Raw genomic sequence first — 17,900 nt, 5'->3', positions numbered from 1 at the left:
CCATGTGTGATGTATCATGTTGTATGCATGCATGTGTGATGTATCATGTTGTATGCATGCATGTGTGATGTATCATGTTGTATGCATGCATGTGTGATGTATCATGTTGTATACATGCATGTGTGATGTATCATGTTGTATGCATGCATGTGTGATGTATCATGTTGTATGCATGTGTGATGTATCATGTTGTATGCATGCACGTGTGATGTATCATGTTGTATGCATGCATGTGTGATGTATCATGTTGTATGCATTAAGGCTGAAACGACGCGTCGACGTAGTCGACGTCATCGGTTACGTAAATACGTCGACGTCATTTTTGTGCGTCGACGCGTCGCATATTTACGTCACACCACTGTCATGGCGGAGCGCAGAGCAAACGATGCGAGCGAGGGGAAAAAAACACGCCAAAAGGCGTCAAAAGTGTGGGATTATTTTAATAAACGGCCTAATAATGTTGTTTTATGCACACTGTGTCGAGCGGAAATGGCGTATCACAGCAGCACAACGGCTATGAACGAGCATCTAAAAAGAAAACATCCGACAGCGTTCTTCCCATCACCATCAACGAGTCAATCATCCGTGTGAGTATACGTTGTCATCATTACACAAAAACATGAATGTGTCATTTGTATCTGCGTTGTAAATTCATAAACTAAAGCACCGTTTTGCTCTGAGAGGCGCGTTTGGCGTGCCTGTTCAGTGTTTACAAAGACGCGCTCCTCTTTAACGCTAACGTTAATTAGTTGTGCAAATACCTTTTACAACATTAACAGTTACATATACTATCTTTAACGCTAATGTTAATAAGTTGTGCAAATACCTTTTACAACATTAACAGTTACATATACTATCTTTAACGCTAACGTTAATAAGTTGTACAAATACCTTTTACAACATTAACAGTTACATATACTATCTTTAACGCTAACGTTAATAAGTTGTACAAATACCTTTTACAACATTAACAGTTACATATACTATCTTTAACGCAAACGTTAATAAGTTGTACAAATACCTTTTACAACATTAACAGTTACATATACTATCTTTAACGCTAATGTTAATAAGTTGTGCAAATACCTTTTACAACATTAACAGTTACATATCCTATCTTTAACGCTAACGTTAATAAGTTGTGCAAATACCTTTTACAACATTAACAGTTACATATCCTATGTACAAACGAACAATTAACTTCACTTTAATCATACTATCATTAACCTTTTGTATTGAAGTAAGCTGTATTTGGGTATATTTAAAATGAAAATTAATTGTTGTCTCTTATGTTGCAGCAAACGACAAAGCAGTGTCCAGGATTTTTTTCCAAAGAGGCATGGGACTGAATGCACACCCCAAGTGGCCGCTGACCTGACTGATGGTGTCCTGGAAATGATGCTCATAGACATGAGGCCATTAAATATGGTAGAATGGGAAGGGTTTCAAAAAATGATCAAACGGTTTCACTCTGGCTACACACTACCATCAAGAACCCACTTCACTAAGCTTATGGAGCAAAAATACACAAAGAAAATGAATGAAGTCAAAGCAATCCTGAAAAATGTGAAAGGAAAACTGACACTCACAACTGATGCATGGACAAGTATGGCCACTGAAGCTTACCTTGGTGTCACCATTCACTTTGTTAATGATGAGTGGGAGCTTGCCTCAATTAACTTGACAACAATGCCCCTCAATGAAAAGCACACTGCAGAAAACATTGCCTCTTGGATTGAGGATGTTGTCAATAAGTTTGAAATAAACATAAAACTAGTACAAGTCATTGTACATGACAATGCTGCAAATGTTGTTGCAGCTTTAAGAGTTCTTGAGGAAAGACATGGTGTTTCATCCCTCAGATGTGTTGGCCATACCCTACAGCTTGTAGTTAACCATGCTCTAAAGGACAACCACATCAGCAGAGCTTTAGGAGCAGCAAGAAGTTTGGTCCAGCACTTCAGAAAAAGTGAGCTATCCAGTACAAAACTAAAGGTTAAGCAAAAACAAATGGGTTCTCCAGACCACAGCCTCATACAAGATGTGTCTGTGAGATGGAACAGTTCCTTTTACATGATTAGTCGCCTGCTTGAGCAGAGGTGGACAATAACAGCAACTCTGTCAGATCCGGAGGTCACTCAAAGAGGGAAGCATTTTCTGGATCTTAAGGCTGACCAGTGGAGCTTGCTTGAAGAACTTGAACAAGTTCTGAAACATTTTGAATGTGCAACTGTGTACCTGAGTGGAGAATCTTATGTAACAGTTTCCGCTGTCCCTCTGCTGGTCAAAGGGCTTCGGAAGGCTACACAAACTGCTTTTGAAAATGCATCAATCAAGTGTTTCCAGGTCACTGCTGCACGTGAGATAACATCCAGGTGGGAAGCCGAGACCACATTCAAAGATGATGGACCAAATGTGTGCATATTAGCAGCTGCACTTGACCCACGATTCAGGAAGCTGAAATTCCTGACTGCAGATGAGTGTTTAAAAGTTCAATACAAGCTGCATGCAATAGTTCTGGAGGAGAAAAGAAGGGAAAAGGAGACACACGCTCAACAGGGCACAGCAATGCAAGTGGAAAGACCAGATGCTGACAGGCGGCCTGTATCTTTACTAGACACACTTCTTGGCTCAGATTCAGATGAACTCAGCAACAATGAGGAAGACAACAATGACAGTAATGATGCTGAAATGGTCAGAAACGAGTTAGTGTCTTATTTTGGAGAATCCCCCATTTCCAAGGATGAAAACCCATTAAAATGGTGGAAAGAACATCAGGCAAGGTTTCCAAATCTGGCAATGCTGGCTCGGTCTTACCTCTCAGTTCCAGCCACATCGACCCCTTCTGAGCACCTATTTTCAGCTGCTGGGAATATTGTAAACAAGAAAAGAACCAGCCTCACCCCAGAGCATGTAGACATGCTAGCCTTTCTTTGTTACAACTGTTAGTCACTCACTGGAATGAGTAGAATTGGTTATAGTGTACTGTGTTGGACTGGATGTTTATTTTGCACATTTTAAAAGCAATACTTAATGTTTACAGTGCTCCAGAATATTTAGATTGGCACAAATGTTTACAGTGTTACAGAATGTTTTGCCATGTTTTCAATGTTGACTGAGTGGCCATACTTTTTTTTTGTAAATAAAAGCCATGCCTTTTGAAAAAACTGGCCTAAATTTCTTTTTTTCATCTTCATTTTAAATAAATAAAAAAATCGGTAAAAGGAAAAATAATCTATAGATTAATCGAAAAAATAATCTATAGATTAACCGATTAATCGAAAAAATAATCTATAGATTAATCGATAGAAAAATAATCGTTAGCTGCAGCCCTAGTATGCATGCATGTGTGATGTATCATGTTGTATGCATGCATGTGTGATGTATCATGTTGTATGCTTGCATGTTCCAAATAAACTCACCTCAACTAACACTTGGTGGACATTCAAGCCACAAAATGCAAATGGAGTATTGTTGGTGTATTTTGGATGGTTATAGAGGACCTCCCATTGGCTCCATTGCAAGTGGACTTTTATTTACATTTATGAGTTAGAATTAGGGCTGGGTGATGTATGGAATATACTGGATATATTGTGGGTTTGTCCCTGTGCGATATAGAAAATGACTATATGGTGATATTGGAGTATACGTTCACACACAGTTGCTTTTAGCTGCAGGCATTACACTACAGGCTCTTCTCACTCTTTCTTGTCTCTCCTTCTCACAGAGACATAAAACAAGCGCACCTTCTTACATATGTCACATACTGTCACGTGTGCAACGTCATACGCTCTCACGGAGCAGACAGGTAGCGGCATGGTAAGGTTAGCTGTGGTGCTAGTGGTAATACAAGAGAAAGAAGGTGCCAATCTGGTAACAAATGAAGGAAGAATTAATTCCCAAGAAAAACAGCAGGGGGTCCATCGTCTGGCGGTGGTTTGGCTTCAAGCGGAAAGATGTTGAACAGACAACCGTGATATGTCAAGTATGCGGCAAAAGCGTTGCTACAAAAAGTAGCAGCACTGCTAATGTAGCATCCTCTGAAATGTCACCCGCTAGAGAATTAGGAGTGCTTGAAACTCTGCATGTCAACATCTCGGCCGGTGCCACACCCACAAAATATCCAAGCAACCATTTCCAGATCAACACCGTATGAAACAAATAGTCAACAACAGAAGGAGATAACGTCCGCAGGAACCTACCACATAGTGAAGGACATACACTATTTGATTTCCTATTATGCAGCTCATTTTTATTTGACACTTATTGAAATATCTTGTGTGACATCATGCACAAAAGTGCATTTTATTTGTTTTTAACTATTGTAGTGGCGTTCTGTACAAAAAGTGCACTTTAATTTAGTGTTGTTTTGATATGTCATCTTAGTGACATCATGCACAAAAGTGCACTAATAGCTTGTTTTAAAATGTCTCTGACAATGTTGCACTTTCTGTTTTGAAATGACATGAATGTTTGTGCCACTGCTTAATAACTGTTTAATAAATACACTTTTGCTAAATTGACTTAGTTGTGATTTCCCTCTCTGCATGAAAGTTTAAAAGTAGCATATATTAATGCAGTATGAAGAAGAATGTTTTAAAGTAAACACATAGAATCATCATACTGCTGTGATTATATGCATCAAGTGTTCATTCAAGGCTAAGGCAAAATATCCACATATATATGGTGTATCGTGACATGGACTAAACATATCCACATATATATGGTGTATCATGACATGGCCTAAACATATCCACATATATATGGTGTATCGTGACATGGCCTAAACATATCCACATATATATGGTGTATCGTGACATGGCCTAAACATATCCACATATATATGGTGTATCGTGACATGGACTAAACATATCCATATATTAATAAAAGGCCATATCGCCCAGCCCTAGTTAGAATGTGATTCATTTATTTTTATATATCCACCCTCATGTCTTTTATAATGATTGTGAACGATAGAAAAAATTCCCCCAAAAAGTGCAGTTCCCCTCTAAATTCCAATGATTAGATTTAAGACTTGAAGTGTATGAGCATGAAGTGATGAAGCCTACTTGGATGAGTCTTCTAAGACAAAGTGAACAGTCCAGTTGTGATGGATTGAATGCCCTGAGAATAAAATGATATGTGCTTACTTGGACTGTGATGAAACTGTGAAGACTCAGGTGCTTTGTCTTCATGCTCTTCAGTCTTCACAGAGACAACAGTCAGTGGAAACTTGCTGACATCATCCTCCTCCTGCCCTACAACACACTCTCCCTCCTCTTCCTCTTTCATGTGTGGATCCTCCTCTTCCTCTTTCATGTGAAGGGGCTGTAATTCATCCTCTTCCTCTTTCATGTGTGGATCCTTCTCTTCCTCTTTCATGTGGGGGGGCTGTGGATCATCCTCTTCCTCTTTCATGTGGCAGGGCTGTGGATCTCCCTCTTTCTCTTTCATGTGGGTGGGCTGTGGCTCATCATCTTCCTCTTTCATGTGGGTGGGATGTGGATCCCCCTCTTCCTCTTTCATGTGGGTGGGCTGTGGATCATCCTCTTCCTCCTTCATGTGGGGGGGCTGCTGTACTTCTGTTGGGTAAATAAGTCAATAAGATAAATGATAAGAGATAAAGAGAGAATATAAATAGTTTTGGACTGACACTGTTAACACAATGAGATTATTTGTGTTCTTTTGTGTGTTGTGTTAAAAGTGTGTAGCAAAACAACCAATAAAAACACAGGAAATACCACCTTTTGTCCTAAAATTAATTCAAAAGTGGTACAGTGAGTACAAAAACAGACTTGGAAATTTGATGGGGGTCAATTTGAAATTTTTTATAAGTACGACGCAGCTTTGATTGAGGCATTCTTAACTTCACTGATGTAAAGTCTGTAAATATTGAGATTGTCATTACCATAACTTCATTGTCATGGAAATAAAACAAATCTACTTCCAAAATCACTTAAAAAACATTCATGGTATGTTTTTGTTATCATGCAGAATACTTTTGGGTGGTCATTTTGTTGGCTGGGCCAAAAGGAACTTTTAACAAAAACATGTTTTCCTATGTGCTGTTGTATGGAGTATCTCCATCAACAATTCCTCTTTAGGAATTGGAGACCATCTACAACACACAGAAGGAAAGTCAGTCACCTTTATGTTCTTTTAATGATTCAAGTGTTGACTACTTTGGTTATTGAAAATAAATGTTTACTTTCACTTATTGTTGCATGTAAGTCAGGATCAGGAAGTGAAATTATAACTTTAATTAGATTTGATTACAGTGAAAAATGTATTTAGTGAGTGTGTGAGTTTTGTGTAAACATGTTGATATAGGTTTACATCTTCTTGGGGACTGGAACACAGATATGTCCTGAAAGGATGCACCCATTTTTAAAACCTTCACTAAGCTGTGCCACCAACATTGTCTCACTTAGCTCATTAAGCATACTACCAGGGTGAGTGAGTCCTTTTAAACCTTCATAGACCTCGTTGTTACTTCTGACCAGTCTATGATTTTCACAAGTGGAACTACTGTATGCGGCTTAAGTGATCATTCCATCATTTTCTGTACCCATAAAAAACATAGAACTGAGTCTGAGGAGTTTCGGTGACGTCATCAAGCTGAATGGCAGCTTAGAGTAACATCTCCCTCGTGAAAAAAGTTATTTTGCCCCGTTAGACCGTAAAATGCCAAATTTTTAGATAATCTCTGAACAAACAAAAGGGGCAAGAATGGGGAAAACCAGAGGAAATCGAGGAAATATTGTTGCAGAGCCTGTAAATGAGGAAAGGTCTGTGTCCGCGAACAGCTCACCTGTAAAGCTACAAGATGACGGTGCTAACGCTAACCCTCGCTCAAAGGAGGCAGACGCCGAAGGTTTAGTCCAAGTTCTGGAGGAGATTCGGGACTTCCGAAAAGACATAAAAGAACAGCTGAACGATATTAAATCTGAGCTCACCAACATTAAACAACAAATAACAGACACAGAGGAGCGAATTGAGAAGGTGGAGGGCCGGATTCAAAACATGGAGTATGTGTTGAACAACATGATAAAAGTCATTCATCAGCAAGAAAACAAACTACTCGACTATGAAGGGAGATCCTGACGCAAGAACTTGAGGATATACAATGTTCCCGAAGGAGCCGAGGGACCGTCCATGCCAGAGTTTGTGGAAAAACTGCTGCGGCACATGTTGGAGATCCCCGCAACTACGCAACTCGACATCAAAAGCGCGCACCGCGCGCTGGCGCCAAGACCCGACGGAGACAGAGAAGACAAGCCGCGGTCAATAATAGTCAAATTCCTCTGCTACAGGATGAAAGAAGAGGTCATGAGCAAAGCCTGGGGAAAGAAGATTTTTCTGAATGGGAGACTAATGCATTTTGACCAGGATTACCTCCCAGCAGTCCTGCAAAAGAGGAAAAAATATGCTGAAGCGAAGAGAGTGTTAAAGCAAAGAAATATCTGCTTCCAGACTCCGTACCCGGCCAAACTACGAGTGTTCCAGGAGGACGGCACGCAGTTGTACCGGACAGCAAAGGAGGCAACAAAAGACATGAAGGACAGAGGACTTTCAGTCAGCGTGACTACACCGAGGGAGAGCCTGCTGGATCAGCTGTCCCGCTCCGCCTGGGAGACCATGGGAGGAAGGAGCCGGGAGGGGACATGTGAGGAGCCAGAGAAAAGCATCAAGGAGAGACTGCAAGCCTTCAGAAGATAATCATCGCCTTCTCCGGAGGACCTGTTAATTTTGACTGACTTCTTAAAGTGTTGGTAAGATGAACAGAACCAAAACAGGTGACTTTAAATTCACTCCAAGACATTTGCGTTTATATAATAACCCCAGCTAGATGAGAATATATACAAATGAGGGATGTATCTATGTAATGAACAGAGATTTTGTTTCTCTTTCTACCAAGTGCCATGATGGGGGCCCTCAGCCCATAGTTGGGAGAGGATTTCCCCCACAGCAAGACGTTTTATCTAGCCCAACTCAGGGGCATCTATTAGAGACCCCTGCTTTGGAACTACACTTTTCTTTTTTAATTGTCTTTAGTTATTTTTGCTTTGTTTTATTTATGTTATATCAGTTGTTTTCGTTATGGGAGTAGACTTGCTAGGTTTTATTTTGAATATTTTATTGGTACATTTACAAGTAAATACATATGGTTAGTGACAAAGTAAAATGTGTATCGTTTAATGTTAATGTCCTATTGAACCCAATTAAACGCAATAAAATATTATCGAAGGTGAGGACAGAACAAGCCCACATAGTATATTTACAGGAGACCCATTTGACTGACAAGGAGCATGTAAAACTAAAGAGAATGGGCTTCACTCATTTGTTTTGTTCGTCATATAAATTAGGACATAGGAGAGGAGTTACAATCCTCATCTCAAAAAAGCTACATTTTGAAAAAGTATTGGAATTTGGTGATAAGGAGGGTAGATTTATTTTAGTAAAGGGAAAGCTAGATGGGAACCCAATCACCTTATTGAATGTCTCTACACCCCCTGGGAGTGATATTAATTTCTTCCAAAAAATCACCAATATTATGGTAACGGAAACCAAAGGTCTTTTGATTTGTGGTGGGGATTTAAATATATATTTACAGCCAACATTGGACTCATCTAGTATAAAAATACAAAACGTGAAACCCCTTTATAAGAAAATAAACACACTTTTTGAGGAAGTAGGCTTAATTGACATATGGCGAGACTTTTTCCCAGACAGAAGGGATTATACTTATTTCTCTGCTCCGCACTGTCTTTATACAAGAATAGATTATTTCTAACATTTGGAAAGGATATGTTACATCTTGGGGGGCGCATTGCTGCGCTGGTAGCGTTCCTTCCAATACAGACGACAAGCAGGTGCGGCGTGCAGGTAAGATTTAAGGTTTTAATTATTTTAAGGCAGGATCAAAAATACAAACTGAGGATTCTAGCAAGCATGGAGCTAAAAAACACAAAATGTCACCAAGGGTGAAAAAACAAGGAATGCTAGTGCGTACAAACTTACTACAGCGAGGAGAAAAAACAGGAGAACGTAAACGTTGACTAAAGCAAACATTGACCCAGCAACTACTGCTGGGTGACAGGAAACTATAAAGGGGAGTGATTAACCAAAACACCTGGCGGGAACACTAATTGCAAAACTAAGACAGGTGAGGAGAATCAGTGCCCATGGAAACCAACAGTAAACAGGGAAAGAGTGTGCACCCAGGAAACAGACTAAAAAAGAAACATTACCAACATAAATCATGCCATGATCCGGGTAACGGATCATGACATAACCCCCCCCCTTAAGGGACGGATCCCAGACGTCCCAAACTACAACCCCCCCCCCCAGAAAGTCAAAAGTCACGGGAGGGTAGAGGGATGACTTGGTGGTGGGCTGCCAGGCCATGTGTCCCCGAAGCCACTGGGGACAAGTCAGGTGGCGGCGGCGGGTAGATTGTCGCCACAATCGTCGAGGCGGGCGACCTCGGAATGGCCATGTCTGTGGCCGTTGAGGAGGCGGACGAGACTGGCGCCAGAACCTCAGCAGTCTTTGAGCCCTGTACCCAAGTCTGGGACGTCGCTGCTGTTGGCGCCAAAAGCGTCCATGAATAGTCCAGAAACGACGAGGTGGGCGGCGCCGTGGTGCGGCCCGCCGGACACAAGGAGGTGGGCACGTCGTAGGTGAGGCAGGCGTGGAAGCCGCGGGAGGTGAGGCAGTCGTGGAAGCCGCGGGAAGCGTCGTCGCCGTAGAAACAGGAAGCGTCGTCGCCGTGGAAACAGGAAGCGTCGTCGCCGTGGAAACAGGAAGCGACGTCGCCGTGGAAACAGGAAGCGTCGTCGCCATGGAAGCAGGCGGCTCGTCTGTCGGTGTGGGCGGAGCCAGAGGCGGAGCAGGCGGTTCGTCTGTCGGCGTGGGCGGAGCCAGAGGCGGACCAGGCGGCTCGTCTGTCGGCGTGGGCGGAGCCAGAGACGGACCAGGCGGCTCGTCTGTCGGCGTGGGCGGAGCAGGCGGCTCGTCTGTCGGCGTGGGCGGAGTAGGCGGCTCGTCTGTCGGCGTGGGCGGAGCCAGAGGCTGAGCAGGCGGCTCATCTGTTGGCGTGGGCGGAGCCAGACGCGGAGCAGGCGGCTCGTCTGTCGGCGTGGGCGGAGCCAGACGCGGAGCAGGCGGCTCGTCTGTCGGCGTGGGCGGAGCCAGAGGCGGAGCAGGCGGCTCGTCTGTCGGCGTGGGCGGAGCCAGAGGCGGAGCAGGCGGCTCGTCTGTCGGCGTGGGCGGAGCCAGAGGCAGAGCAGGCGGCTCGTCTGTCGGCGTGGGCGGAGCAGGCGGCTCGTCTGTTGGTGTGGGCGGAGACAGAGGCGGAGCAGGCGGCTCGTCTGTTGGCGTGGGCGCAGTCAGGGGCGAATCAGGCAACGGAATATCTGCGGGTGGTGGATGTCTCAGCTGGACTGCTGGGTTGGCCGTAGGGGGGATCATCACCTGCAGCGCGGTGAGTATACTTCCCAGCTGTCTCTCCAAAGCATCAAGGCGGGCGTCTTGGCGTTCCGCCATGGCGTTGACGCAAGCCCCAAGAACGCCAAACTGTTCCTCCTGTTGTCCAAGTTGTTTGGCCTGTTCGTGCAATGCCCTTTTTACTGGGTCGGTCTCTGCAGGGTCTCGTGTGCTTTGCAGCGCTGGAGCAGGAGGTGGAGAGGATGGCGTTTGCAGGACCACCAGGGTTGATGGTGGCGTCAGAGTGGTAGGCGTCTGGGCTGTCGGCGTGGGAGGAGCCAGAAGAGCAGGCGGAGTGTTTTCTGCTGATTGGGATTGTTCCTCCAGTTGCAGTTCAATAAGTACCTTGCGGTACCACTCATCCACCCAAGCCGGACTGTATTTTTCAAGGTTTGTCTTGGAAGATGACTGGGCTGGAATAGGAAGTGGAGAAGGCTGAGCAGCACGTGGCACAGCAGACAGAGGAGACGGAGCAGGAAGTGGGGCCGAAGCCGACAGCGCCCCCGCTGGAGGAGAGGCAGGCAGCAACCTCAGTGGAAGGAGGTCTGCTGGCCCCGCTGACACGGTACCAGCACTGCCCCCGCCCCTCTCAGGAAGCAGATTCCAGATGCTAGATGGAGCTGTGGGGGGAGCGCTTGTGCGAGTTTGGCGGGAGCAGAGGGCACGGGCGGGTGGGCTCTAGGAAGCCTGGGAGCTGGCCTTGTGCGTGTGCGCCGCTGGCGCCTTTCTGGACAATTGCCAGCAGGTGGTGTCTGAGGGGAGGAGAAGCCGCACGGGAAAAGCATGGTAGACAACGTTGAGGGCAAAGTGTCCATCTGGTACCCCTTCTGTGCCTGCTCTGAGCTGGCCCGCTGCCCGAGCCTTCGCGTACCAGGTGGGGTGGACGACGTCCGGGTGGCTTGAGAGTGGGGGAGGAAGCGGGTCTGTGCTTCCGTCAACTTAGCCATTAGCTGTCCCCATGCTACCATGGCGTCGGCCGGAAGGTCTTCTTCAGGCAGCTCGGCTTCGTCCTCGTATTCCCACGGCTGGGTGTCCGCTTGGAGTTCCAGGAGGATATCTTCTTTGTCCATGTTGGACAGGAACACTTCGTCTGGCTGGGTCAATCTGTTACGTCTTGGGGGGCGCATTGCTGCGCTGGTAGTGTTCCTTCCAATACAGACGACAAGCAGGTGCGGCGTGCAGGTAAGATTTAAGGTTTTAATTATTTTAAGGCAGGATCAAAAATACAAACTGAGGATTCTAGCAAGCATGGAGCTAAAAAACACAAAATGTCACCAAGGGTGAAAAAACAAGGAATGCTAGTGCGTACAAACTTACTACAGCGAGGAGAAAAAACAGGAGAACGTAAACGTTGCCTAAAGCAAACATTGACCCAGCAACTACTGCTGGGTGACAGGAAACTATAAAGGGGAGTGATTAACCAAAACACCTGGTGGGAACACTAATTGCAAAACTAAGACAGGTGAGGAGAATCAGTGCCCATGGAAACCAACAGTAAACAGGGAAAGAGGGTGCACCCAGGAAACAGACTAAAACAGAAACATTACCAACATAAATCATGCCATGATCCGGGTAACGGATCATGACAGGATAAAGATAAAATATGTACCTGTGAAATTGGGACGATAGATCTAAGTGACCATGCACCTATATACCTATCTATTGACTTTAATCTGAGGGCAAAAAATAATACATAGAAACTAAACTCAAGTCTGCTGAATGACCTATCCTTTAAGACACAAATTAAATATGAAAATAGTCTCTTCTTGGAGTTCAATGACACATTGATTAGATACTGAAGACACATATTATGGGACACTCTGAAGGCTGTTTTAAGAGGGAAAATTCTAGCAATATCTTCATTTAAGAAAAAAAATTAGAATACAAAATCAAATGACTTAAAAAAAAAAAAAACTAAAAGAATTAGAAAGAAAACACAAACTAAATTTGGTACAGGATACATTAAGGGAAATAAGAAATACTAGGAATAAAATAAACAGTTTGGCCACACAAGAAATTAAACACAATCTAATGTTTTTGCAACAGAGACACTATGAAAGTGGCTCTAAGTCTATGAAAATACTGGCCTGGAAACTAAAAAAAAAAGATAGCAGAAAACACCATTCATAAAATGAGGGATCCAAGAACAAAAGAGATAAAAACTAAACCAAATGAAATTCAGGAAGTCTTCTAACATTTTTATAAAACTTTATACTCTGAGGTCTCTAGTAGGAGCATAACCCAAATTGACAGCTTCCTGAACTCTCTGGATTGACCTATTTTAGATGAAAAACAAAACCAAACAATATCTGCAGATATAACTGAAAATGAATTAAAAGTTGCAATTAGTAGGCTTAAATTAAGAAAATCGCCAGGATCAGTCGGTTACACGGCTAAATGGTATAAGAAATTTAAAAAATAATGAATACCTGTTTTACTCCCCACACTGAATTGGGTCTTAAAAAAGGCACAAACGCCACTCAGTTGGAGGGTGGCAATTATCTCAGCTATACCAAAAGAAGGCAAGGATAGAATTGAATGTGCATCTTACAGGCCAATATCGGTTCTTAATGTAGATTATAAACTATTTACTTCCATTATTGGCAAACGATTAGAAGATGTTTTACCTATATTGATACATAATGATCAAATAGGTTTTATACATCAACGACAAACACAAGACAATATAAGAAAGACACTACATATTATGGATCATATACAAAGAAAAAACATTGAAGCAATTGTTATAAGTGTGGATGCTGAAAAGGCCTTTGATTTGGTCATTTGGAATTTTATTTACAGAGTTTTATATAAATTCGGCTTTCAGGATACAATCATTAAAACTATGCAGGCACTATATAACAATCCTACTGCTACGATTAAAGTCAATGGATATTTATCAAACAGTTTTACCCTAGAAAGGGGCTCTAGACAGGGATGTGCATGGTCACCATTACTCTTTGCATTATATCTAGAGCCATTAGCTCAGTCTATTAGACACAATGAAGATATTAAGGGAATCATGATTAAAGGAAGAGAGTATAAATTGGCCTGCTATGCGGATGACATTTTGGTTTACCTCGGACACCCAACATACTCGCTCCCTAAATTAATGCAATCATTTGAACTGTATGGTCAACTATCAGGATATAAAATCAATATACCGGTAGGTAAAACCCAGCTACTCTCATATAATTATAACCCACCAGGGGAAATCAGAAGTAGTTACCCTCTGATATGGCAAACAGAGTCTTTTAAATACATTGGCATTAATTTGCCAAAAGATCAAACAAAATGATCAGAATACAATTATCTACCCATACATAAAAAAATAAAAGATGACATAGCAAGATAGAACTTACCGTATTTTCCGCACTATAAGGCGCACCGGATTATTAGCCGCACCTTCAATGAATGGCATATTTCATAACTTTGTCCACCAATAAGCCGCCCCGGACTATAAGCCGCGCCTACGCTGCGCTAAAGGGAATGTCAAAAAAACAGTCAGATAGGTCAGTCAAACTTTAATAATATATTAAAAACCAGCGTTCTAACAACTCTGTTCACTCCCAAAATGTACGCAAATGTGCAATCACAAACATAGTAAAATTCAAAATAGTGCAGAGCAATAGCAACATAATGTTGCTCGAATGTTAATGTCACAACACACAAAATAAACATAGCGCTCACTTTCTGAAGTTATTCTTCATTCGTAAATCCTTCGTCTTCGGTGTCCGAAGTGAAAAGTTGGGCAAATTTACGATCCACTGGCAGATGTTGGCGTCGTCTGGCGCTGCCTCCTCGTCTTAGTGAAGGTGTGTTCGCCTTCTGTCATCCATTGTTCCCACGCAGTTAGCAGTCTAGCTTCGAATGCCCTGTTGACACCAATATCTAGCGGCTGGAGGTCTTTTGTCAATCCACCCGGAATGACGGCGAGTATTGAATTAAGCGCGTAAGCATGTCTCTCAATGTGCTGTTATGAGCTAGCAAATATAACAACTACACTACCCAGCATGCAACGATAGTTACGAGCATGCGCGGTAGCCCTGAGAAGCGTTGTATGCTGGGAGTTAGAATGTGGTTATGAGCACGCTGTGAGTAAACGTTGAGAACTCCGTTAACACGCCTCGTCTGCATTATTTATAATTAGACAGACAACACACTTAATAGGAGCCATTTTGGGGTCTTTACATAAACACACAAATGGAAATGAAACGTCACATATCCCAGCATGCACCGCGCGCTTCTTCTACGGGGAAAAAAGATGGCGGCTGTTTACCGTAGTTGCGAGACCTAAACTTTATGAAAATGAATCTTAATATTTATCCATATATAAAGCGCACCGGGTTATAAGGCGCACTGTCAGCTTTTGAGAAAATTTGTGGTTTTTAGGTGCGCCTTATAGTGCGGAAAATACGGTAATTCCTTTTTTTAGCCTTAGTTCTAGAATTGATTCCATTAAAATGAATGTACTGCCAAGACTGCTGTACCTATTTCAAACCCTGCCAATAGAGATTAACCAAAACCAAGTCAATGAATGGGACAAAATGCTATCAAGGTATATATGGCAAAGTAAAAGGCCAAGAGTTTGTCTCAAAACTTTACAATTGGTCAAACAAAAGGGAGGATGGGGTTTACCTTGCCTCCGATATTACTATTTTGCAGCCCAGATAAGAGCAGTGATATGCTGGTGCAACCCGTCATACATTGCTCAATGGAAAATTGTTTAAGAAGAAATGCCCTCCATCCCCATACAAGCAATCCTGGCGGATAACTATTTACAAACCCACATAAATAACATTGATAACCCATGGGTGAAATTGACCCTTAAAGGGGAACATTATCACAATTTCAGAAGGGTTAAAACCATTAAAAATCAGTTCCCTGTAGCTTATTTTATTTTTCGAAGTTTTTTTCAAAATGTTACTCATCACGCAATATCCCTAAAAAAAGCTTCAAAGTGCCTGATTTTAACCATCGTTATATACACCCGTCCATTTTCCTGTGACGTCACACAGTGATGCCAATACAAACAAACATGGCGGCTAGAACGGCAAGGTATAGCGACATTAGCTTGGATTCAGACTCGGATTTCAACGGCTTAAGCGATTCAACAGATTACGCATGTATTGAAACGGATGGTTGTAGTGTGGAGGCAGGTAGCGAAAACAAAATTGAAGAAGAAACTGAAGCTATTGAGCCATATCAGTTTGAACCGTATGCAAGCGAAACCGACGAAAACGACACGACAGCCAGCGACACGGGAGAAAGCGAGGACGAATACGGCGATCGCCTTCTAACCACCGATTGGTATGTGTTTGTTTGGCATTAAAGGAAACTAACAACTATGAACTAGGTTTACAGCATATGAAATACATTTGGCAACAACATACACTTTGAGAGTGCAGACAGCCCAGTTTTCATCAATTAATATATTCTGTAGACATACCCTCATCCACTCTCTTTTCCTGAAAGCTGATCTGTCCAGTCCAGTTGGAAATGCATCTGCTTTGAGTGTCGCAGGATATCCACACATTCTTGCCATCTCTGTCATAGCATAGCTTTCGTCGGTAAAGTAAGCGGAACAAACGTCCAATTTCTTGCCACTTTGGCATCTTTGGGCCACTGGTGCAACTTGAATCCGTCCCTGTTCGTGTTGTTACACCCTCCGACAACACACCGACAAGGCATGATGTCTCCAAGGTACGGAAAACAGTCGAAAAAACAGAAAATAACAGAGCTGATTTGACTCGGTGTTTGTAATGTGTTTGAGAAAATGGCGGATTGCTTCCCGATGTGACGTCACGTTGTGACGTCATCGCTCCGAGAGCGAATAATAGAAAGGCGTTTAATTCGCCAAAATTCACCCATTAAGAGTTCGAAAATCGGTTAAAAAAATATATGGTCTTTTTTCTGCAACATCAAGGTATATATTGACGCTTACATAGGTCTGGTGATAATGTTCACCTTTAAAGTGTGGAAAATGATCATAAAGGAATACAAACTCGAGAGTGATATTGCAGTTCTTAAATGGTGTGCCTATGATACAGAGTTTACACCTAATAAATTAGACTCAAGATTTAAGGACTGGATATCTAAGGGTATAACAGCTTTATGTAGTGTAATGAAAGATAAAAAATGCTTAGTTTTGAAACTATTAAAAGGACATATATATTAGAAAACCAAGACTTCTATCGATATTTGCAGTTGCGGCACTTTGTTAATATGAAGGTGAAAAGTGTCACAAAGACGAGTATATGTTTGATTGAACTGTTTACAAAAGCCTACAATTCAGAAATTATTGATAGAAGTGTTTCATGCTTGTATAAGGGTCTGTTGAATATGAAATCATATTCAACTTCATATATTAAAACAAAATGGGAGAAGGAAGGAGGGATAACTATATCTGAGGAAGAATGGACAATAATATGGAAATATCAATGGACTTGTACCAGCTCACCTAAGTGGAGGGAGTTTGGCTGGAAAAGTTTGATCAGATTTTTTATTACACCTTTTCAGAAGTCTCACTATGATAACAACTCCCCTGCCTGCTGGAGAAATTGTGGGAATTCAAATGCAAATCACTACCATGTTTTGTGGGACTGCTGCACCATAAAGGACTATTGGAAAGAGATACACCAAGCTCTACAGGATATTTTCAAATGTGAAATACCCCTCCAAAGTAAAACTTTGTTTTTTGGACATGTACCTCAGGACTGGCTGAAGAAAGATAAACATTTAATGAATATCCTACTGGTGGCTTGTAAAAAGACCATTACTAGGAAATGGATATCCCAGGAGAGCCCAACTTTGAAGCAATGGATGGAAACAACAATGGACATATATAAAATGGAGAAGATAACTGCCTTTATTAATTATGAATTGGAGAAATTTACTTTATACTGGGAAAACTGTGTCAACTATGTCACGCCCCATAAACCTGATTTTAATTTTTCGAATTAGTGATTGTACTGCAAAAAAAAAAGAATAAAAGGGATTACTCCCTTTATGTGTATATGTATGTATATATGTATATATATATATATTTATATATATATGCATCTGTTTATATTTTATTTTATATCTGATTATTATTATTATTAATGTATTATTAATGTATTATTATTATTTTTTGTTCTTTGTTTACTTAATCGATGTATTTGTAGATATTACTTTGTTTTTTTTGTTCTTTCTTTCTTTTTTTGGGGTGGGGGTGGTATGGGTGGGATACAAACAAAAAATATTTTGACATTTAGGGCAGACAATAGATATATGATTTATGTGAATATGATGTAAACTGTGGTACGCAGGCATCACCTAGTGGTACGCCAATTATTATTTTATTATTTAAATACAGTGTTTTATTTTTCTACATTCAAACACAGTGTTACTGTTCAAACTGTGTGTAATGT

General features: G+C 41.9%; 1 protein-coding gene across 1 annotated transcript in view; it reads right to left on the bottom strand.

Moving 5' to 3' along the window:
* LOC133570603 (uncharacterized) overlaps window positions 1–17,900 on the bottom strand; it is a 95,949-nt gene that overhangs the window by 77,106 nt on the left and 943 nt on the right. Inside the window, exon 2 of the mRNA XM_061923286.2 lies at window positions 5,151–5,582. Coding sequence (XP_061779270.1) covers window positions 5,151–5,582 — 432 coding nt within the window. The remainder of the gene's footprint in view (window positions 1–5,150; window positions 5,583–17,900) is intronic.

The sequence above is a fragment of the Nerophis lumbriciformis genome, linkage group LG28 (assembly GCF_033978685.3).
Source record: "Nerophis lumbriciformis linkage group LG28, RoL_Nlum_v2.1, whole genome shotgun sequence".
Lineage (NCBI taxonomy): Eukaryota > Metazoa > Chordata > Actinopteri > Syngnathiformes > Syngnathidae > Nerophis > Nerophis lumbriciformis.
This window is presented reverse-complemented; position numbering and strand designations above follow the sequence as displayed.